At 41.6% G+C, this 24,863-nt stretch overlaps 1 protein-coding gene across 6 annotated transcripts in view; it reads left to right on the plus strand.

Annotated features, from left to right (window-relative positions):
* Positions 1–24,863, plus strand: part of MYOF (myoferlin) — a 161,110-nt gene that overhangs the window by 89,339 nt on the left and 46,908 nt on the right. For all 6 annotated transcript variants that reach the window (XM_057737496.1, XM_057737497.1, XM_057737498.1 and 3 more), the window contains 9 exons: positions 5,746–5,923; positions 7,131–7,255; positions 9,443–9,549; positions 12,182–12,374; positions 13,493–13,648; positions 16,281–16,412; positions 19,936–20,099; positions 22,506–22,620; positions 24,131–24,236. In XM_057737496.1, coding sequence (XP_057593479.1) covers positions 5,746–5,923; positions 7,131–7,255; positions 9,443–9,549; positions 12,182–12,374; positions 13,493–13,648; positions 16,281–16,412; positions 19,936–20,099; positions 22,506–22,620; positions 24,131–24,236 — 1,276 coding nt within the window. The remainder of the gene's footprint in view (positions 1–5,745; positions 5,924–7,130; positions 7,256–9,442; positions 9,550–12,181; positions 12,375–13,492; positions 13,649–16,280; positions 16,413–19,935; positions 20,100–22,505; positions 22,621–24,130; positions 24,237–24,863) is intronic.

Here is a 24,863-nt window from a genome sequence, read left to right on the forward strand (position 1 = left end):
GCAGGCTTTCCCAAATAATATAACCACTTAAGCTATGGCCAATCAAATAATCTGCTTGTCTTCCTTCTGCCTGTGCTCTGTAAAAAGCTTTTCCCTAGCTCCTGTCCCAGAGCACTGCTAACCACTTCTGATTTGTTGCTGTCCAATTCCAATGGATGTTTGCCCACATAAACACTTAAAATTTTTAATATGCTGCAGTTTATTGTTCAGTAATACAAGGCAGTATTATTCAGCCTTAAAAAGGAAGAGAATTCTGACACATGCTACACCATGGCTAAACCTTGAGGACATTATGTTAAGTGAAATAAACCAGTCATGAGAGGACAGATATTGTTTGATTCCACTTATATGAACTACCCTAGGGTCTTCAAGCTCATAGAGACAGAAAGTAGGTGGGAATGGGGAGTTAGCATTGAATGGATACAGAGTTTCAGTTTTATAAAATGAAAAGAGTTCTTGTGGATGGATGGTGGTGATGGTAGCCCAACAATGTGAATGTACTTACTGCCATGGAACTTTACACTTAAAAAGTTAATATGTTGAATTACATTATGTGTTTTACTGTAATTTTTATTTTTTTACTTTATTTTAATAAATTGGTTACTTTTTTAATTTATTGGTTGCGTTGGGTCTTCGTTGCTGCGCGGGCTTTAGTTGCAGAGAGTGGGGCCTACTCTTCATTGCAGTGCGCAGGCTTCTTATTGCGGTGGCTTCTCTTGTTGCGAAGCATGCACTCTAGGCACACAGGATTCAGTAGTTGTGGCTTGCGGGCTCTAGGGCACAGGCTCAGTAGTTGTGGTGCACAGGCTTAGTTGCTCTGTGGCATGTGGGATCTTCCTGGACCAGGGATCGAACCCGTGTCCCCTGCACTGGCAGGCGGATTCTTTACCACTGTGCCACCAGGGAAGCCCTACTGTAATTTTTTTTAAAAAAGAAGTTTTAAAAATAGTTGTTTAAGTACTTCTGTAAATTAACTTCCACATTCTTGCATTATACAAGGCAGAAGACCCACCCATGATTGTGATTCATTTTACGGAATTAAGGCCATGCGTGGTATACGTGAATAACGAAGGAAAGGAATATCAGTTAATAAATATCCTTCAGGCATCAAGTAATTTTTATTAGCTTTTTAGAAGTGAAAGATGTCACACAAATTGGTAGCAAAGTACCAATGGGGGGGGGGGGGGAACACAACAAAAAAGTCATCATGTATCAAAGTAAGATAGCTATGTGACCTCCAAGTCACAAATTGAAGGACTGCAGAGCTGGGAGTTCCTTCTCTAGGGGTTTTCAAACTAAACTCTCTGTGTCAAGAAATTTGTCGAGCAGCTTGAGTATTATCATTCGTGGGTCTCACAAGTTCACCAGTGGAGCACATAGCCAATGTGGTTACACGACAGTAAACACTGATGTTCTCGCCCCCAAGCTGAGCAAGTGTATGCAGAGATGGAGTACCAGTGGGGATTCAGAACAGACCCTAGATGTGGACAGTATTAACTGGCAGGAAGCCCAGGACATGATGAAGCACAACAACTTAAACCATTGCATGGCTCTGTTTGACTGAAGAAGGCAAAGTGTCTGAAGATCGGTGGGGATATGATCTATAAAGGAGAGATGCCATCTGAGCAAGGACTTAGGACAGTTGGGGACCCAAAGGCTCTATGCGCCCAAATAAAGGGAGGCCTGAAGGGCTCATGGTCATTTCTGCTAGGCTGATGGATGCTCAGTGTGGTCATTGTTGGCCCTCTGTTCAACTCCCTCACGTACACATACACTCAGTAAGCTAGTAATTAAACAACAACCAACCAAACAACAAACAAACAACAAATGTTGGCAAGGATGCAGAAAAAAGGGAACCTTCATGCTATTGGTAGAAATGTAAACTGGCACAACTACCATGGAAAATAGCATGGATGTTCCTCCAAAAATTAAAAATAAAACTACCATAGGATCCAGAAATTCCACTTCTGAGTACAGGGATATTGTGGGTTTGGTTCCAGACAATAGCAATAAAGCAAATATTGCAAGAAAGCAAGTCACATGAATTTTTTGGTTTCCCAGTGCATATAAAAGTTCCACTATACTGAGTATTAAGTGTGCGATAGCATTATGTCTGAAAACAATGATGTGCACACTTTAATTTTAAAATGCTTTATTGCTAAAAAAATGCTAACCAACATCTGAACCTTCAGTGAGTCATGATAGTAACATCAAAGATCACTGATCACAGATCATCGTAACAAATATAATAATAAAAAAGTTTAAAATATGGTGAGAATTACCAAACTGTGACATAGAGACAAGTGAGCAAATGCTGTTGAAAAATGGTGCCAACAGATTTTCTCAATTCAGGGTTGCCAGAAACCTTCAATTTGTAATAAACACAATAAAGCAAAGCAAAATAAAATGAGCCTGGGGACTTCCTAGGTGGCACAGTGGTTAAGAATCTGCCTGCCAATGCAGGGAACATGGGTTCCATCCCTGCTTCAGGAAGACCCCAGAAGCCACAGAGCAACTAAGCCCGTGCGCCACAACTATTGAGCCTGTGCTCTAGAGCCCATGAACCACAACTATTGAGCCCACATGCTGCAACTACTGAAGCTCATGTGCCTAGAGCCCGTGCTCCACAACAAGAGAAGCCACCACAATGAGGAGCCCGAGCATCACGATGAAGAGTAGCCCCTGCTCGCCGCAACTAGAGAAAGCCTGTGTGCAGCAACAAAGAACCAACACAGCCAATAAACAAATAAATTAATTTTTTTAAAAAAGGCTGTATTTATCTGAAAAAAGCAAAAACACTAATTTAAAAAAATACATGCACCCCAGTGTTCATAGCAGCATTATTTACAATAGCCAAGATATGAAAGCAACCTAAGTGTCCATCAAATAGATGAATGGATAAAGACGTGTCTATACATACAATGGAATATTACTTAGCCATAAAAAATGAAATCTTGCCATTTGTGACAACATGAATGGATTTAGAGGGTATCATGCTAAGTGAAATATTGATAAATCAGACAGAGAAAGACAAATGACATAAGATTTCACTTACATGTAGAATCTGAAAAACAAAACAAATGAACAAACATCACAAAACAGAAACAGACTCACAGATACAGAGAACAAACTGGTGGTTGCCAGAGGGGCAGGGCATGGGGGGAATGGGAGAAAAGGTGAAGAAGGATAAGAGCTACAAATTTCCAGTTATAAAATAAATGTCACAGGGATGTAATGTACAGCATGGGGAATATAGTCAATAACATTGTAATACCTTTATGGTGACGAGATTTATGGTGATCATTTTGTAATGCCTAAAAATATCAAATCACTAGGTTGTATACTGGAAACTAATAAAATATTGTAAGTTAGTTATACTTCAAAAATTTTTTTAAATACAAAATAAATTTTAAAAAGAAGGGAACAATGTTTGATTTCTATTTCAGAAAAATAAGTGCACCTAATTTCATTTTTTAAATCTGACAGTAAAAGTGGGGTTTTTGTTTTTTTAATTGAAGTGCAGTTGATTTTCAATGTTGTGTTAGTTTCTGGTGTACAGCAAAGTGATTCAGTTATACATGTATTCTTTTTCATATTCTTTTCTATTATGGTTTATTATAGGATATTGAGTAGAGTTCCCCGTGCTGTACAGTAGGACCTTGTTGATTATCTCTTTTGTATATAGTAGGTTGTAGCTGCTGATCCCAAACTCCTAATTTATCCTCCCCTCCCCTTTCCTCTTTGGTAACCATAAGTTTGTTTTTTATGTCTGTGAGTCTGTTTCTATTTTTTAAATAAGTTCATTTGTATCATATTTTAGATTCCACATATAAGTGTTATATGATATTTGTCTTTCTCTTTCTGACTTGCTTTACTTAGTATGATAATCTCCAGTTGCATCCATGTTACTGCAAGTGGCATTATTTTATTCTTTTTATGGCTGAGTAGTATTCCGTTGTATATATGTGCCACATCTTCTTTATCCATTCATCTGTTGGTGGACACTTCCATGTCTTGGCTTTTGTAAATAGTGCATGTATCTTTTTTTTCCAATAAATTTATTTATTTATTTATTGGCTGCGTTGGGTCTTCATCGCTGTGCACAGGCTTTCTCTAGTTGCGGCAAGCAGGGGCTACTCTTTGTTGCTGCGCTGTGCAGGCTTCTTGTTGTGGTGGCTTCTCTTGTTGAGGAGCATGGGCTCTAGGTGCAGGCTTCAGTAGTTGTGGCACGTGGGCCCAGTGGTTGTGGCTTGTGGGCTCTAGAGCTCAGGTTCAGTAGTTGTGGTGCACCTGCTTTGTTGCTCTGCAGCATGTGGGATCTTCCTGGACCAGAGATGGAACCCGTGTCCCCTGCATTGGCAGGCAGATTCTTAACCACTGCAACACCAGGGAAGTCCCGTGTGTCTTTCTGAGTTAGAGTTTTCTTTGGATATATGCCCAGGAGCGGGATTGCTGGATTATATGGCAACTCTTTTTTTTAGTTTTTTGAGGACTCTCCATATTGTTTTCCATAGTGGCTGCACCAATTTACATTCCCTCCAATAATGTAGGAGAATTCCCTTTTCTCCACACCCTCTTTGGCATTTACTATTTGTAGAGTTTTTAATGATGGCCATTATGACCAGTGTGAGGTGATACATCGTTGTAGCTTTGATTTGCATTTCTCTAATAATTAGCAATTTGAGCATCTTTTCATGTGCCTATTGCCCATCTGTATGTCTTGTTTGGAGAAATGTCTATTTAGGTCTTCTGCCTGTTTTTTGATTGGGTTATTTGCTTTTTTGTCATTGAGTTGTATGAGCTGTTTGTATATTTTGGGAAATTAAGCCCTTGTCAGTTGCATCATTTGCAGATATTTTCTCCCAGTGCATAGGTTGTCTTTTCATTTTGCTTATGGTTGCCTTTGCTGTGCAAAAGCTTGTAAGTTGGATTAGGTCTCATTTGCTTATTTTGCTTTTATTTCTATTGCCTTGGGAGACTGACCTAAGAAAACGTTGCTAGAATTTATGTCAGAGGATGTTTTGCACATGTTCTCTTCTAGGAGTTTCATGGTGTCATGTTTTGTATTTGTCTTTAAGCCATTTGGAGTTTATTTTTGTGTATGGTGTGAGGCTGTGTTCTAACTTCATTGATTTACGTGCAGCTGTCCAACTTTCCCAACACTGCTTGTTGAAGAGACTTCAACGGTAAAAGTCTTAATTGTTGTTTCTGATTAGAAAATTAGTACTTTAAACAATTCAAACTATTAGAAATGTGTAAGTTAGACAGTAAAGTTAGCCACAGTCTCTCTACCTTCCCTACGTAACTACTGTTAACAATTTGATTTATATTCTTCCAGTCTTTCTTTATGCACATGCCAATATTAAAATATATATTTAATGGGTTCACTTAAAAAATATACCTTTTTTCCATGTTTGCACACATGAACCTACCTAAGTCTTTTCATGAACTTTCGTTCCATTATGTGGATGTAATATAATTTGCTTAACCAGTGGCCTATTATTAAACATTTGTGTTGTTTTCATTTTTTTATCTATTTCAATCAACTCTGCAGTGAACATCCTGGTACTTCTATCTTTGCCCACTTGCGTGAGTACAGGGCGAACTGCTAGCTCCAAGTACTCTGTCCACTGGCATTTAACTCAGCACTCATAAGTAGGGTTAGAATTACATCTGCTAGAATTCCACATGTAAACAAGAGCAAAAGGAGTTTCTCTGAGCCTTGTGTCTGCTCATACTTTGTAGAAATATCAGCGAAGGCGGAAGTACAGCCTGTCTGCTGTGTTCCATTCAGCTACCATGTTACAAGACGTTGGCGAGGCCATTCAGTTTGAAGTCAGCATTGGCAACTACGGCAACAAGTTTGACACGACCTGTAAGCCTTTGGCATCAACCACTCAGTACAGCCGTGCCGTGTTCGATGGTAAGCCTGATGCTGGCCGTTCTCTCCTGTACACATTGACAGTGGGTGCACCACAGGATGAGAAGCATGCAGTGTGTTCTCCCTCCAGCAGCCATTACCCCCAGCATATGCTTAGTGGAATGGGAAAGGTTGAATGGGGAGGAGAGGTGGCTGGAGCTCAGGCACCTTTAAGAATGGTCAGACCCGGGAAGCTGCAGACCCTTTGCCAGGGCAGAACCCCAATGCCCCCTTCTTTGCCCAGTTTTAACACTTGCTGTGTTTTGTGAAGTCACAAGACGGCAACTATCTGGACACTGAGCCTCCCCCAAAACAGCTCCTGCCTCTGCCCAGCTCTGCCCTGCTGGGCCCCAAATCGCTCTTAGACTGAGTAGTTGAAATGCATGGAAAATTAAGCTCCTGGTCTTGGCTCTGTGACTCCCCAGGACGGAAGCCTTAGCCACGTCACTTCATTCTAACCCTCAGTTTCTTCATCTTCTCCAGAATTGCCATGAGGATTAAATAGCTGTATTTGAACAGTCCCTTTTAAGGATCTTACATTCTACTGTATAAAATAAATCATGATAGAAGGCAGAGTATGAGAATGCCCTCATAAAGATATCGGCAAATGGTTGGAGAGTATAGAGGAGGGAGAGAGAGAAATTCTGATCAAATGCCCCAGCAGTGTCGCCATAGTTTTTACCTAATTTTTGTACAAGTAGTGTTAAAATATATAATGTTCTAGAAAATGTTGGTTAATAATTCTTAATTACTGTGAGGCTCTTAGTAATACCAAGTTCCATATATCTAGCTAAGGGTTTCAAAAAACAGAAAATTCCTTTTTCTTGTCCGACTTCCAACAAAAATATTTGTTTAGAATAACAGTTTTCAGGGACAAACACATATAATCTAATCTCCTGTGCCCTCTCTATTTTCTGCTACCATGTTATGTAATCATCAGTGATGCTCAGACACATGATCCTGAATCACCAAAAGATCCTGAGATCATTGTGCTAGGTTTGCTACGGTCCTATAGAGAGATTTTCGAAGCAGGCTGAATGAATGAGAACTTTCTATTTATTCCTCAGTTGCTTAAATAAATAAAAGAACCAGACCACCCCAAACCACCACCCAGGTCTGTGATTAACCAAGCTGTCCAGTTTGCACATCTCTTCAATAAACATGTTGTTTAAGTGCCCAGTGTTCACTGACCCTCAATATTCTGCACCAGGGAACTACTATTACTACTTGCCTTGGGCCCACACAAAGCCGGTTGTTACACTGACTTCATACTGGGAGGATATTAGTCATCGCCTGGATGCAGTGAACACGCTCCTAGTCATGGCGGGACGCTTGGTGAGTTTATCTTTTGTGCATTTCCTTTTCGGCAGAGTGAATTATGTATTAGTTAGAATGCAGGTTAGGCCGCTGTACCACAAGACCTCAGAATATAATGGTAAGCAAGTTGAAAGCCATTTCTTTAGGAACAGTTGAGGTAGGTAATCCAAGGCTGGTACGGAGATTCAGCGGTGTTGGGGACCCAGGCTCTCTCCCTCTTGTTGCTCTGCTATCACTGAGTTGTCATAGTCTGCATGGGAGAGGCAGCTCACCACTACACCAACCCTTCAGCCTGAAGGAAGGGGAAAGAAGGGGAGAAGATAACACAGGTCTTTCCCTTCAAGAGAAAGACCCAGAAGTCCCATGCTTGATTTCTGCTCATTTTCCACTGGCCAGAATCCAGTCATACAGCCACCTCTTAGTACAAGGGAGCTGGGAAATGCAGTCTTATGCCTGGGTAGGCATATGCCCAGATACAGGTTCTCTTACTGTGGAAAAGAGAAGATGGATGTTGAAGTAGGGGGACAGTTCACAGTTTCTGCCACAATTTGTATGTGAGATGTGTGGAGAATGGTTCATGCCGGTAGAAATATGCAACCCTTAGAGTTTTGCTGTCAAAGCAGTAAGACTCTCTGCTGTGGGAAGAAGCGGGCTCAGAGGACTTTCTTACTTGCAGGTTGGGGGGGTTCCCTCTGGTGGGAACTTGCATAGATGTGATATCTGAATATCCGTCTTGTTGACATTGATGAGGAGAAGGAGAACATGGTTGGGATATTTCTAATTAAGTCAAAGATACTAAGTTATTTCAATCAGGTACTGATAAAATCTATCTGGTATTAGTGTTTTCGTTTCCAAATTATATGAATATTAATTTTTCTAAGATCTAACCTCTGTCAGGGTTAGACCACGATGCGTGGGGGTCCTGGAATATACTTGATGTAAGACTCCCTGGGAAAATCTGAAAATATTGTTTTATATTTTAAAGACAATATTGAAGGAAAATTATACATTTAACTTAAGCATAATCGTTCCCATCACAGAGCTACAATTGATATGCAGAGTGGTTGGGGTATTAACTTCCAATCTCCTTCCTTAAGGGACTTGGTGGAGAATTGGTCACACCTCTATTCTAACTATGTTTGGGGTGTTCTTCAGCTTTTCTCATCCTTGTTCTTCTCATCAGCTCTTTTCATTGACCAAACTGTCCTCATTTCATACTAATCTGGACAGGACGGTGGATTTTCATGATCAGACTTTTGGGGATCATGGTGGGCTCTGCCTCAACCTCTCTGTTGTCAGATGCTGAAAGTGATGCGATAAGATGTTCTGAGCTTTTCTTGTACTTTCTGTACCCCAGCCCTGGAATCACCATTTCTCCAAGGAGCCCTGGTTCCTTTTAGTAAGAATGAAATGTAAAGAACAAGGTCTGGGTATTGGAGTGTTCACTGCTACGGAGATGTCATTGCTTCCAGGCCTTCTCAGCAGACAGACTTGCATGAGAACACACGTATATATACATATGTATATTTATTTCTATATGTCTCAATATACTAACTGCAATGAGTTTATAAGGATAGCGCCAATTCCATTCTAATATCACAGGGTTTATTCTAGTCTTCCCTGTTTCTATATTTACAACTCCCTTCAACAGTGAGAAACCTGGCTTCTTTTATCCTCAGTGCATTTACTCCTTTGTTTAATCCTAAAATCCATAGGTAAAGTACTGCAAAAAACAAACCTAATTAGAGTTTGATAGGTTTACGGTTCTTTCTTTCCTTCAAACTGAGGGAATATAGTAAAAACATTTTGCTCAAAAGTTACTTGGCTTAGTTCAGTGTAGTTATGTTATTCATCTGAAATATAGTTAGGTTCATTTCTTTCTGTTTTATATTTCATTTTAGGTTTCCTTCCCCCATCCTTGTTGGTTTTTCTTTTATTTACTTTTTGAATACTTAAAATTTGCACAGTTTCAAAGGTCAAAGCTATATGAAAAGGTTGTCTTATTACTTATATATATCAGCATTGATTGAATTTTTAAGAAAAATAAATGTTGTTAAGCTATGGTGAGCATTATTAAATGTAAAGGAAAAAAATCTTTTATTTTTCTAAGTCTTTTTGTGTATTTTTTCCTGAAAATGAAAGTTAAACCTTTACCCCATATAAGGCACAATTACCAATTATTTCCTCCCTTTCCAAATTCTTCAGCAATTGAACATAGAGGCTCTAAAATCAGGGATACGAGGTAAAATTCCCGCCAACCAGTTGGCAGAAATGTGGTTGAAGCTGATCGATGAAGTCGTAGAAGACACAAGGTATAGTGATCTTATTTGTACTTTAGAATTCCCAGCCGTGCTCCCCTCCCTTAACTATAAGACCTGAAGAGTCTCTAGAATTTTCTTGTGTTTGCCTGAAAAACAAATTTGAATCAGTCAGGTTTCTCAAAAGGCCGTCACTGGGAAGAGTCTCTGAGTCACCAGCAGGAAAAGCTCCGCTTTCCCATCCGGTGCCAATTCCAACGCAGCTGAGGGAGGCTGAGGCCCCGCTCCAGGAAGTAGTCCCAGCACAGCCTTCGGGCAGGGGGTGAGGGAGGAGGGAGCTGGCCTGTCTGGGTTCTGCCACCCCGAAGTCCTTGTGTGCCCACCGCCCCAGGAAAGGTGATGCCTGGCTCCCACAGAGCATGGCATCTGGAGGTGGGGCATTGATTTTACCATGTAGAACAGCGCTCCTAATTCATAAACACAGTTTTAGAAACAGCCTTTTTATCGCTCTCTTACCGGATGCCTGATGAGCACCCAGTGGCCAAGCCTCCCTTCGGTGAGCCAGAGAATTCGACCCAAGCCAGAACACCTTTTGTAACTGTGACTTCGGGAAACTGCTCAGATCTCTGGGCATTTGGGAATCAAAGGGGGAAGTGATAATTCTAAACTCATTTTAAATGTCGGCCAACAAAGCAGTGGTCAGGGAAGTTCCAAAAGAAAAGCATATTGACTATTTTAGCACTTCTCACCAGCAGCAAGAACCAGGGCTGTCCATGCCCAGCCCCGCCCTCCCCAGGCTCCTAAACCTAAGTCTCCCAGTCTTCTTATGCCCTCTAGTGGTGTAGCTAGGTAATTGTCATGCAGCTGAGATCAAAGAAATGCGGGTGCTTGTTTAAATTCAGAGAATTTACATTTGGGTCCTAAGAGGTCATCTCTTCCAGTCTCCTTATTTTATAGATGAGAAAACAGAGGCCCAAGGAGGGAAATGACCCATCTGAGGTTCAAAGTTGGGTTTGTTAGCATAACTTCTTTTCCTGCTACGTGTTTCCCTCTGTCAACATCTATCGGAGGTCTTATGTGTGACCTTTGAGCTAGCAGCTTCCGTCTATGTTTTTGCCTCTAAGAATCATTTCAGGGACTTAACCCTTCCAATGCATTGCTTTAATTACCTGTGCAACCAAACAAAAACAGTTGGTAATACCTTTCATGTAGAAAATGCCTGTGAATTTTAAGGTTTGCTGAGCAAAACACAGAAATACCTATTTATACTGTTTTTGAATAATCAGTTTTTGAAGAATCCAATTGGATTCTTTTTAATTTTAGGAAATTTGTGTTTAAGGGAAGTCAGTTAGGATTTCCTTCATTTAAGAAGCTGGGTAAAATTCTAACCAATGTGAGTAGAATTTCCTGGGATGGGTGACAACCTCACTCTGTGGCCCCATCAGCAGCCCTGGGGGCGGGGGGGGGGGGGGGGAGGCTGGCAGAAAAAGGCTAATTCTGGCCCTAGCTTAGCTGTTCTAGTGGGAGCTTGAGCTACACAAGTGGTTTTTAACCTTTTGGGAGGTAATGGGCCCCTCTGAGTACCTGATGAGTTGATGCCAGTGATGGCGGCAGCATCATTTAGATTCTATGCCATAGACATTGCTCTCAAGTCTTGCCGTATATTAATTCATTTACGTCTCACCACAACCCTAAAAGGTAGCTATTATTTTCCCACATTTGAAGATGGGAAAACAAGAGATGAAGTAACTGGTCAGGATCACAGAACTAGTAAATGGTGAGCCAGGATTTGTACCCAGATAGTTGGCTCCAAAGCCTGTGTTCTGGGACTTCCCTGGTGGAGCAATGATTAAGAACCTGCCTGCCAATGCAGGGGACAGGGTTTGATCTCTGGTCTGGGAAGATCCCACATGCCACAGAGCAACTAAGCCTGTGTGCCACAACTACTGGAGCCCACGCGCCCTAGAACCCACGCTCTGCAACAAGAGAAGCCACCACAATGAGAAGCCCATGCATCTCAATGAAGAGTAGCCCCCCGCCCGCTCGCCGCAACTAGAGAAAGCCCGTGCGCAGCAACGAAGACCCAATGCAGCCAATAAATAAATAAATAATAAGTTCAAAGCCTGTCATCTTCATCAAGATGTCATCTTCATCATGATGTCACACTGCATGTCAACCGAAACAAACACATTTCTTTTTAAGTTCCAGGAGTTCACAGCCTTCTAGAGGTCCACCTGCAGGCTACCTCAAGGTGCATGGGCCCTAGGTGAAGAAGCCTTTGGCTAAATGATCTCTAATGTCCCTTCCTTCTCCTTCATTTTGGGGATCTGCACGGTGATCACAGGAACAAAAGGAAGGAAGGCCAGTTCCTCCCAACTGCTGCTGCTGCTCTTTCCATCTTCTTCCCAGTGACTCCATGGGCCTCGGGCTAAACCCAAGAAATTGCTCTGGAATTTTCATCCCTCTGCACTCCCCATGAGAGTTAGGAGTCTGTCTGGCAGGTCTGCTCTGCCAAAGCCAGATACACTCACCTTCAGCCTAAAGCTGGTCATGTGTGTGGAGTCTGTTAGGAAATTGAGGTGGTTTGTGAGACAGAAACCAACTGTAGCTGAATTTGACAGTTCTGAAGCCTAAAAAGCTATTCTGCATATTCTCTGTTTCTTTTTCTGTCTTTTTCTTTTTTCAGATACATGTTGCCTGTCACAGAAGGAAAACCTAATGTCACAGTTCTTGATACTCAGATCCGAAAGTTGCGATGCAGAGCTCTCTCCCAGATACACGAGGCAGCCGTGAGGATGAGGTCTGAGGCCACAGAGGTGAAGTCCATGTTGGCAGAAATCGAGGACTGGCTCGATAAATTAATGCAACTGACTGAAGAGGTAGGGCTTTTAAACTACACTTGATATGGAGGAGGGATTCTGTGGAAGGGCACCAAAGATAGAGATGGTGCTGGGAAAATCTAGTACGTTATCTTGGATATTGAGCAGACCTGATGGAAGACGAAATTGAGGAGTTACTGTGCTGAGATGCTAATGGGTGAACAGCACTGAGGTCAGGGCAAGAGAATTTTGAGTTGGTTGTTCAGGAAAGGTCTTCATAGTGGACAAATCATTACCATTGTCATGGTACAATCAGAGAATATTTCAATTAGAGTAATTGAGTAGCAGACCTGTGTAGTGCCTTTGGTTGGGATTGGGAAGACCTGGCTTTGATTCCTGGATCTACCATGTGGAAACTTGGGCAAGGTATTCCACCTCTCTAAGCCTGTTTCCCCCTATATTAAATGGTGATAAAAGTAGTGCTCACTTCACAGCATTGCTTTAATGAAGATTAAAGAAGATGAAGAGTGTGAAGGCCTTAGCACAGTGCAGGGCACAGAGTGAGTGCTGGATAAAGCCTCTGTGGGTTGGAAGAACAAGGGGGTAGAAAAGCCCTGCTACTGACTTTCAAAGATGGGGAGGTGGGGTAGGTGGCAGTATATTTGTGGATAGAAATACACTTGAAAAACACACATGTGATTACAGGAAATTTTTATTTTTTACTTTCTATGCTTTGGTACTTTCAAAGTTTTTTTTGTTTGGTTTTTGTAGTGAACTTATATCACCTTTATAATCATAAAAAAGGAGGTTTTAAAAAACTAAGTTAATATTTCATATTTGGAAAATATCACACTGTGAGGTAGAGATGTTCTGTCTATGTCCTATGAAATATATGAAGCCTGTAACCCCTTGACTGCTGTGGATGGCTTTCTTCAAATGATGGGAGAGATAAAAGGGGGTGTTTTCCAAAATTCCTCTCAGAGCTCTGCAGGTAGGGCCTTTGGTAGGTGAAGCTCCCCTCTGTCCTGGAAGATGTGAGTGTCCGGAATTTGGGCAGAGCCTTAACCACAGTGTTTCTTTGCTAAATGGAGCCCTGAGGGTCCAGCCTGCAGGGTCTGTGGTGTCTCTGCATTTAGACTAACTAATCTAGTTCCTTTTCCATCCACTCATGTGACCAGCCTCAGAACAGCATGCCTGACATCATCATCTGGATGATCCGGGGAGAGAAGAGATTGGCCTACGCACGCATCCCTGCGCATCAGGTTTTATACTCCACCAGTGGCGAGAACGCATCTGGGAAATACTGTGGGAAAACCCAAACCATCTTTCTGAAGGTATGGCTTCATCACAGTGAAACACTTAAGAGCAAAACCTATAATCCCAAGAAGGGCTGCTTTATAATTTGCCAGTCATTGAATGGCTAGGGCAATCGTGACCCATTTCAGCCTATTCTGGCCCCTTCTCTAGGCTGGTAATTCCCAGAGTGGCTCTGCTGGCTTCCATCAAGGACACGTCCATGGAGGTCTCTGCAACACTAATATTAATAGGCATTGTGAATGCTTTGCTTTCTGGCATGAATTTTCCACTTACTTCTAATGTTTCATGTGAAGCAATACCTGTCTTCTCTTCTAGTGAGCATTTGGGAAGCAGGAAAAAAGAGAAGGTAATATAGATAGTCCATGGAATCTATGCCCTAACCAAATGGGTCCTCAAATTGAAAAATTTGAGAATTACTACTTAGGGCTGGGGTTCTGAACATTTTTTGAGTCATGGACACCTTTAAGAGCCTGATGAAGTCTATTGCCCCTATCTTCCAAAAGACTGCACGTCTCAGATGAATCCAATATTTTGCATCTGATTCAGGGGTTTTGTAGAACCCATAAATCCATCCCAGGACCCTGGATTACAATCTTTTGTGTGCCTAAGGAGAACCAGAGGAGGGCTTGGGGATGGAAACAGAGATCCGAAGAGTTGCCAGATGCAAGTTTGACATCCCTCTCCCTGCCAGACTCCAACCGAGTTCCTTGGAATTTCAGAGAGAGGAAAAAAAAATCGAGAGGAGAAAAAGCAGTCAGCGGAGAGTGTTCTCTTAAAACAGGGAGGTGTCTGCTAACTTTTAATAAATGCACTCTTTGCTCTTTAATCAAGAGGGTGAAAATAGAACCAGAGTGATAATCTTCTTTCAAGTGTCTCTTGGTGGAATAAATTTTACTTAAGATAGAACCACGATTATAATTGACCTCAGCAGTACGTGAAAGCAAACTGATTAATAAATAAAACTTCACAGGGGGTGGGAGAGGAGGCAAAGTGGTATTCTCTGCATTAGGTTTTAGAACTCAGCGGATAAACAGCAAAATGCTTTTAAGAGACTGTTGTATGCAGTTATTGATTTTGTTGATACTCATCATCTAGTTCAGGGAGTCATTTAATTCAGTGAGTTTTTTGTTGATCTTGGGACCCCTTTTCACTCTTAAAAAAAAAAATCACTGGAGACCCCAGAGAGCATTTGTGTACCTGGGTTACATCTATCAATATTTACTGTAATAGAAATTAAAACTGACATTAAAAAGGTACTTATTAATATATTTTAAAATAACAAAAACCCATTATAGGTTAACATAAACTACATATTTTTATAAAATATAACTGTATTTCCTTTTAAAAATCAGAGAGCAGAGTGATACTGTTTTGCATTTTTGCAAACCTGGCTTCACAGAAACATAACTGGATTCTCAAAACTGTTTCTACATTTAGTTTGATGGACTAAGTCACTTGGTTGAAGTATATGGAGAGAATCTGGCCTCACATAAATATGTATTTGGAAAAGGGAGGAGTATTTTAATAACTTTCAGATAATTATGTGTACTTATCTTTGATACAAGACCAAACTCAAGTGGTAGCTTTTGCAAGGTTAATTGCAATGTGGAATCTGAAACCATATCAGTGACCTTTTCATTCTCTGCTACATTACAATCCATTGATCTATCTTGTACTTTGAATGGCTCTTTTAGCCGTGCATGATTTTGTAACATTAAGCATTCATCATTTGGAAAATATTGGTTCACTGAGTTACACAAACCTTCCTAATGTTGATACAGTTCCTCATACAATATTTTAAAAAATCACATTCATTAATATCACATACAAGAAAAGCCTTTATGTATTGGGGCGCCACCAAGCTCACTGAGACAGAAACAAATTTTCCAAAATTCTAATTTTAACTTGAAACCTTGAATTTTATCATTGGCAACAAAATACAGTCACTTTTCGTCCTTGAAATGACAGGCTCACTTTGTTTATGCTCAAGAAAACGTCAGCCCCATATCAAGTATGAATAATCGTATTTGTCAGCCACTCACTGTTTCAGAAAGAAAAGGTATTCCATTAAAAAAAAAAAAAAAAAGCTAGTTCAGTTCACAATTTAATTGCATAAGAGTTTTTTCTCAAAACATACACTAACATGCAGCAGAATTTCATCACATAAAATATTGTAAAGACGTATTCAGGAATTAGCCATTTTTACTGCTTTATCAAAGGAATTAATAAGTAAAGCTGGCATTGTTTTTCTTCACTGAGAGTGATTCAGAAAACTGTTACTACCAGTGCAGCTTGGTGTTTCTGCCTTGATTCCTACTGCTGTGCTTGGAGTTTTATCTACCATTGCTTTTGCATCATCAGTGCAAATGTCAATACAGTGAAAAATGGCAAGTAACATCCTAAGATTATTAGGAAAATAGTTTTGACCTCTTGAGCCTCCTGAAAAGGTCTCAGGGACACTCAGGGGTTCCTGCTTTAGTTATTATTGTAATCTTTGCAGAAGGGTCATTTGGAAATATTTTAAGTGCGCAAACAAAATTAGACTGCTGAAAACAATGATTAGATGTTCAATCTACTTTTGTTTTGAGCTTAATGTCACAGCCTGTACTGTGCCCAGCATAACAGGTCATGTTATTTTGCATCTCACAGTATCCACAGGAAAAAGACAACGGACCAAAGGTGCCTGTGGAGTTGCGTGTGAACATCTGGCTGGGTTTAAGTGCTGTTGAAAAGAAGTTCAATAGCTTCGCAGAAGGAACATTCACTGTCTTTGCTGAAATGGTACATTCAATGACATCACTATCTTTTCCTTTTCGTGTGGCAGTACTTTTACTTTTCATCCTAAGGGAAAATATTCAGATGTCAAACCAACCACCACTATAATCACTACCTAAAATCCCATCCAAGGGCCCTTAACTAAGGGTGTAGGGAAAGATTGACTGGAGGTGTACCCTGGGACACCCCAGAGTCATTCACACACAAGCAACCCAGGAGTGAGGACACTTGAGAGGTGCCGACCTTGAGAAGCCAGCTTGGGGTCTGGAGTGGTTTGTTTGTTTTTTTAATTGAAATGTATAGTTGATTTACAATGTTGTGTTAATTTCTGCTGTACAGCAAAGTGTCTGGAGTCTTTAAACCACAGAAAACTCAGTCCTCAGTTAGGGGAAGCCTCAGAGGGGTTTGCCCAAGGGCAAAGAAAATGCTGCCTGGATACTTCAAAAACAGTAGAGATAATCTGTAAATCCTTCACTGAGTTAAAAATTCATTTAGCTAATTAAAAAATCTCCTTAGAATTAAACCAGTGAAAATAATTTTCACAAACTTTCACAGCTGAAAATGGAGTTAGTTGGATTTTTTTACTCAAAGTACTTATTGCTGTAAATTTATTAGATGTAGTCAGTGAGTCTCTTCTGGCAATTTTAGATGAGCTCCATTGTTTTACAAATGGACCTGCATGCTCAAATAATTGGGGAGAAGACTCTCTTCCTTCTAGCTAATGTGTAATTGTGTTTCTGCTGCCCACTGCTCTGCCTGACCACTGGTCCAGGATTGTGGTTCCAATGTCCTTGCTGGATGAGAAAATCCATGGTCATCTTTAAGTTTTGCTTTTCTTAATTTAAAAGAAATTAAATTAAATTTTTAATTTAATTTATAGGAGCCTGCCACATAGTAGGCTCCTATAAATATTTATTAAATAAATAAATGGTGACAGAATTTATCCATCCATCCATCCATCTACCCAGCCAAGCATTTAGGGAGTGATGGCTTTATGCCAGGCATGGAGACAGATGCTGAAGATGATGGAGAAGCCAAGCCTTGTCCTCAAGGATCTCAAAATTTATCACAATAATTATAAAACTGGGTGTCTTGTTAAAAAGAATCTCACCTTGAGGATTCTGATTCTGTAGCTGAGTCAGGGATTAGCACCTGTGGTGATTCCAGTGTGGATGGTTACAGGGCATCATGGTACACTTTGAGAAGCAGTGAAACCCATGGGAGACACACAAAGTCCTTAGAATGCCAGCTTGGAAGTGCAGTTGGAGAGAAATAGAGGGTGTGCTGGAGGCCTCAGGGGAGGCCCTGGGTGGCCCGTGTTGATGGTCAGCCATCTGGGCGGTGTGGAGGCGGCATCAGAGCGCATGGGGGAGGGGCTTGCTCCTGCGCTCCTGTGGGATTTCTTGGCATCCGCCTGCCCTCCAGCTCTGTGGCTGGGGCTAAACCCAGAGAAGCTAGCACTGAGCAAGGAGCGACCCTTCCACTGTCTCCCATTTCCAGATCCTTCCTTGCATAGAGTGAACTCAAGTTTCAACTCATGTAGAGATGATCCACCTGCTGCAGTTGTTTTGCGTGACTCTAGTTTCTCCAAATTCTAACAGCCCGTGAATACCAGAGGAGCACGTTAATGACAGTAAGGGAAATTTCACTGGCTCTTGCCTTCTTGGACTAATGCCAGAGCTCAGTTTTCTGCAAAATTTCACCCCAGATTTCTGGAGGTCTCACTCGTGCTGTCTCTGATATTGCTCTGAGCTGTAGGCACAAGGGGCTGTGAGACTTGGGGGCACATACATGGCTCCTTTGGTTTCCAAGTGACAAGGACACAGAATGGAGGAGCAATTCCTGCCACTTCTACTGGGAAGCCAGCAAGACTGTAGTAAAATCCAGGCGAGGACCTTGGCATGGACAAGAGGGTGGCCGCAGCGGCAGTGGAGATGGGAGTCTCGTGTGGCTTTGAGGCCATGCCTGTAACCAGCGGCTGTGGGGCTGGACCATTAGAGCATTTGAAGCTCCTCGGAGACCTTCAGTTTCCTCATCAGGCCCCGCTGCTCACACTTCTTCCATCCTCCTTCAGCCACATCTTCCCCTGCTGCCTATGTGTTGTAAATCATCTTCTCAGTGAGCTCATCAGAAGACAAATGGAGATGTCAGCTTGGACCCAAACAGAGACTCTCGCCACTGGCAAATCGCAACCCTCTTTATGGTTGACATAGTGAAAAACAGACCATTGTAGATTTATAAACTCTAACTTAGAAAGGAATGCCCTGTAAATCTGGGTCTGCCATTGCCGCAAAACCTGCTTCCAGAAAGGTCTTGGTCTATTCGCCATACTCTAGAAGGGATGAAGACTCAGAAATTTTAGGCCACATAAAGGCAGGGTGCTAAAGGACCTTCATGTTTCAGATGGGTTCTTTGTGCTGCCTAGGAAATGTACCGTTAATTATAATATTGTTTCTGTGGGGAAATGTGTCCCAAGTTCTAGGTAGTAGGCTTATAAATAAACTTTTAGAAGACTGCACATTCATAAGTTGAGGACTTTTGTTGGTATCTAAAAAATTAGGTTCACGGGACTTCCCTGGTGGTGTAGTGGTTAAGACTCCGAGCTCCCAATCAATGCAGGGGGCTTGGGTTTGATCCCTGCAGGGAACTGGATCACACGTGTGTGCCGCAACAAAGAGTTCGCATGCCACAACTAAGAAGCCCACGTGCCACAACAAAGGAGCCCACGTGCTGCAACTAAGACCTGGTACAACCAAATAAATAAATATTAAAAAAAAAAAAAAAAAAGATTAGGTTCAGGGAACTATTTGGAGCCATTCAAAATAATGGTAGAGGGCTTCCTAGGTGGCACGGTGGTAAAGAATCTGCCTGCCAATGCAGGGGACATGGGTTCGAGCCCTGCCCTGGGAAGATTCCACATGCCGCGGAGCAACTAAGCCCGTGCGCCACAACTATTGAGCCTGTGCTCTAGAGCCCATGAGCCACAACTACTGAGCCCATGTGCCGCAACTATTGAAGCTCATGCGCCTAGGGCCCGTGCTCCACAACAAGAGAAGCCACTACAATGAGAAGCCCACGCACCACAATGAAGAGTAGCCCCCGCTCTCAGCAACTAGAGAAAGCCCGTGTACAGCAATGAAGACCCAATGCAGCCAATAAATAAATTAAATAAATTAATTAATTAAAAAAAAACTTTAAAAAAATAATAATGGTAGAAATAACTAGCATGATATATCAATGTTTACAAAGCACTTTCACAATCATTTGTACATTTGAACTTCAGAACAACCCTATAAAGAAGGTAGTATTATCCTCAGTTTACAGATGAGAACATTGAGTCTTAAAAAGATGAATGACTTACCCAAAGCTGCATAATCAGTAACAGCCCAACTTAGGTCCATACCTTCTGAATATAAAGCTTTTTCACTTTTCCTCATTGTTTAGCCTAAGTCCTAGATGGACTTGGAAATTTATGTGTTGGCTTTATTTCTTGCTCCCTGATGATGTTTCTCCAATTTCTTTTTAATAGTATGAAAACCAAGCTCTTATGTTTGGAAAATGGGGCACTTCCGGATTAGTGGGTCGTCATAAATTTTCTGATGTCACAGGAAAAATAAAACTCAAGAGGGAATTCTTTTTGCCTCCAAAAGGCTGGGAATGGGAAGGAGACTGGATAGTTGATCCTGAAAGAAGGTAAGTTTTCCATTTTCTGAGAAAAAAGGATGGTAATGAAGTCTTTCCTTAGAAATTGCTAAATGAATCTTCGCCATCATCATTCTTGATCATATTTACGTAACACCCACTGAGCAGAAGTAAGTCCATAGAAACTCATAGAAACTTGAAAGATGTCATCAATGTGCCATAATAAAAGACTATAAAAAGCACCTGGTACTAACATTACAGAGAACTTATTACATGTGAATGTGTCAAGTAGTGGGCTAAACACATGCAACACCTTATTGAATCTGGATTGCAGTCCTACAAGATAGGTAGTGTCAAAAATCATGAAGAGTCTGAGATTTTTAGCTACTTGCAAGCTAGCAAGGTCACCTGCCACAGTTTCATGGATGTTGGCAGGACACATTAAGATTCCTGAAGCGGAGACAAAGGACTGTATCACCCACAGCAAATTGTACCAGAGTATCAATATTTGCACTTGTTCTGCAAGCCCCAGTTCCCATAGGGAGACAAAAAGAAGGCCGGGTGACACTTGCACATGAAGTGGATTGTATAACAGGAGAGGAACCCTGAGCTTAGGGCACCTGGATCCTTTATGATGGGTAGTAAGCATGCTGGCCTTTTGCTCTGGAGAGAAACACTATGTCTTCCGAGGTTGTTCCTCATGTAAACATCCTTGAAAAGATAGTCTCTAACAAAGGTCATGGAGCTTATGTTTAGAAATGCAAGAGTCTCACAAAGAATTATCTCCCAACAAAAAACAGTATTGTCTCCACTTTACAGATGAAGCTGACACCTAGAATGATTAAGTCACTTGTCTAAAGGCACACAGACTGTGGGTGAGTGGTATAGACAGGGAGAGAACCCAAGTCTAGCCTGGGTGCCAAAACCAGCTCTCAACTGTTATGCTGGGACATCTGCAGGAAACAGTAGAGGGCACACTTTAAATGAATGAATTGTATGGCATGTGAATGAATCTCTCAAAGGCTATTATTAAAAAGAAAAAGAGAGGGAGGGAGGAAGGAAGAGAGGGAGGGAGGAAGGGAAGGAGGAAGGAAGAAAGGAAGTACAGGGGGCAAGCGTGTGTCCCATGGAGTCTGGAGGAAACCAAAACCTTGTTTCTAAATGTTGCCAAAAGCACTGGAACCAGAACCGCCCTCTTCTCTCCGCCTCAGGACAGTGCACTTGTGTTTGGATGGAAGGAGCTTGTGAAGTTGGATTTTAAGACCTCAAACTAGAGTTTGCTCTCTCTGTCCACATTTGTTTCCTATAATCACACAGCATTAGGGAAGGAGGGGAAGAAGTGTGCTGGGTCTGGTCTGTTAAGAGCCAGTGCTTGCATGTGAGTGCTTTTAACCCCTGACAGCTTGCTTTGGATGGAGTTGGGGTTGCTGGTGAGGAGAAGGGACATGGGATTTGAACTGGAAAGAAGGAAGGAGGTTAGTGAGGACAGGGAAAGGCCAGAGGAGTTGGGACTGGAATAGCAGCAGGTCAGAGGCTGTCAGAGCTGGATGGGGCCCCAGAGGTGGCAGCCAGTTCGGTCCTCCTCCTCTGGGGCCCAGAGAAGAGAGAGACAAGCCCAATGTATACAAAGGATGGGAACTTTTTGTTTTCTGATTTCTTTCCAGTGCTTGATCCTGGGGGAGGTTACAGCAGGGAAAAGATGTAGAGACAGTAAAAGGAAAAAAGAAACCTCACTTGAGTGGATACCTGGCAGAAGACTTAAGTCAAAGTTGGAACCTCTGTACTTTCCTCTCTGGGTTGTCAAAATAGTTCCAAATCCAAGAGGAAAATTGGCATAGCAGGGAGTCAGTATGGATTTCTCAAGTGCCCAAATGGACTTTGGAGTCTTAAATGATCTGGTTTGGCTGTCATCCCTACCTAGGAACCATCTAGAAAACGTAAACTCCTCTCTTCAGTTTGTGTTACGTAGACCAAGCAAGTCACGAGTAAAGGTTTCCACACTAGGCCCCAGGAGACCGTATCCATTCCATTTTTTTAAATAGGGAGAAAGGGAGAAGATGACTGTTCTTTTGAACTGTTAGCCAAGAGTCTTGCTGAGAAAAAGCTGAACGGCCCTGACCTGACACAGAAACAGAAGCCTGGTCCATAGAGGAAGCTGCCCACAACGCTGTTTTCCCAGTCCCCACCCTAATTACGGAGCAGGAGCAACCCTGCTCATTAGAGAAGTTCTCTATAATTTAGGGCGCGTTGTTCCAGCGGTCCCTCCTCAAAGGAATGTCAAAAGCTATTAATACAAAGAGGAGTTTGGAGTAGAGACCCCAACAGGGTGGGGCGAGGAGGGAGCAGGGGCCACCCCCAGGGTGTAGATGCTTCCCGGCCATTGGAGATAGCTGGGGTGGTCGGCGACCACCTCTGGTAACAGTTCTCCCTCGGTAACGCGAGCCTCCTCGCCCACAGCTTGCTGACCGAGGCGGATGCGGGTCACACGGAGTTCACGGATGAAGTGTATCAGAATGAGAATCGCTACCCTGGGGGCGAGTGGAAGCCAGCGGAGGACACCTACACGGATGCGGTGAGCGTGGCTCCCACGATAAGCCCTCTGCGTGAGCTCCGAGAAACCATCTCTGGATCACAAACCACAAAGCGGGGCTGCCCCATCTCTCCTGCTCCATCTCATGTTCTGAACAGCCTTCCCTTTCTAACTTAAGCCTCCAAAGCGCATCTATAATTATTTGCTATAGAAAAGACACGGGACCTATTTAAGTCGATGTTGGTACATGGTAAAGTCTGGATTGTGAAATTTTTTTTCCATAAATATTTCTTATGTAAGTAGTTTTAAAAATGCTAACAAATTGAATGCTCATGTCTTTAGAATAGTCAAACAGCATAAAAGGAAATGAAAAGTAATTCTTCTCCCTGATCTACATGCCAGCCCTCCAGAGATAACCACTGATAGCAGTCTTCTGTTCCTATACATATATAACTTCTTCTTTTTCCCACCTGAATAGGATTGTGTTGTATGTACAGTTCTACAACTTGTAATTTTCACATAACATATCTTGGACATCTTTTGATATCAATACGTATAGATCTGTGAGCCTTTTAAAAAATTCCTGCAGAGTGTTTTATTATATGCAGCTCTCTATAATTTATTTAATTAATCCTCTCCTTGTGGACATTTAGGGTTTTCTCACCCCAGTCTTTGTTTTTTATAAACAATGCAACAATGAACATCCTTATACGTACGTTCTTATTCACTTATGAAAGCTTGTCTGTAGGAGACGCCCCTGGATTGGCTTGGTCAAGGTTTCAATGCATATAAAATTTTGACAAATATTGGCAAACTACTTTCAAAGAGGTTGTACAAATTTACATTTCCAGCAACAACAGAGAGGGCTGTTTTTCTAGACACTCGCCATCCTACTTTAACACCTTTGTCAGTACATGAATAGATGGTATCCTGTTGTTATTTCAATTTTCACACTCTTAAAGTAAAGCTGACTATTTTTCTGTATTTATGGACCTCCTTTATTTCCTTTACTATAAACTTCTTTTTCATAACTCTATCAGTTTTAATGCAGAACTGAAGTCAATATTTCACATAAACTTTGCTCAGTCTTACATGGTTAGCACCTACAACCTCCTATAGCATTTCCCCATACTTGAAAGCATGTATTTTTCATGCTTTATCCATCTCTGATGGGTTATCTGCAATATAGACTCTCATAAAGAGTTGCATCATTTCATAATAAGTTGAACCATGTGAAATTGTTGATATTTGACCATTTTGGACCTACAAAAACAATTTTCCATGGTTTAGCATAACATATTCCCCAATAGTGGAAACAGAAAGTGTTCTTTAAAAAAATTAGTTATAAAAAAGAAAAAAAAAAACTAGTTATTGTTTAGCAATTGTGTATAAATAAAGACTAGGGCTCTTTCTGAGAAAGATTGATGTGTATGATGATATCAAAATTAGCATGTGAGTCTACAGTGAAGTGTGAGAAATTCTATCTCACCTTTGCATCTTATTTAACACTATGGTTTCTTTCTCTTCTTCTTCTTTTTTTTCTTTTTTAAAGAACGGTGATAAAGCAGCATCACCCAACGAGCTCACTTGCCCTCCAGGTTGGGAATGGGAAGATGATGCATGGGTCTATGACATTAATCGCGCAGTGGATGAGAGAGGTAACATTTCAGACCTATTACCTGACCAGGGCTCTCCAGCAATGCCTTGGTTAAAGTGAAGTTTCCTTGAGAGGGAGGAGTCTCAGGCCAGGTTAGGTGGTGTTACCTGTGACTATTCAGATGCAAAATCTGACGTGCTTGGACAGGGGCAGGGTGGGGGGGCGCTGTCAAGAGTGAAAGATACAAGGTAACAGGGTTGCTGGGTGGCTGGACTTTGAGATGCCAGGATCCAATGAGAATTTGGGAGGGGACTGGAGTTTGGAGTTTCTCTCTTCTAACCACGCCATACCCTCCCTGGGAACATCACACTCAGGGGCTCCCTAGCTCAGAAAGAAGAACTGTAAAATGCCTTAAAAGTTATCCTATTCAGCAATAACACAAGTTATTGACATAGTTTTTAGTAATAATATTTATCCTTTTCTACGGATAGTAATCTAAAGTTAAATGAACTAGACCATTTAGAATTATCCAAAGAGAAAATTTGATGCTTTAATTTCTTACAAGAGGGAATAGATAAGGAAGATCTCTAATAGATTATAAGTTTCTTGATGATCTTGATGCACACACCAGGCCTTCTAATAATAGTTAACGTTGTTTGAGTGCAAACTATATGCTAATCATGGTCCT

This window comes from Hippopotamus amphibius, chromosome 5, assembly GCF_030028045.1.
Source record: "Hippopotamus amphibius kiboko isolate mHipAmp2 chromosome 5, mHipAmp2.hap2, whole genome shotgun sequence".
Lineage (NCBI taxonomy): Eukaryota > Metazoa > Chordata > Mammalia > Artiodactyla > Hippopotamidae > Hippopotamus > Hippopotamus amphibius.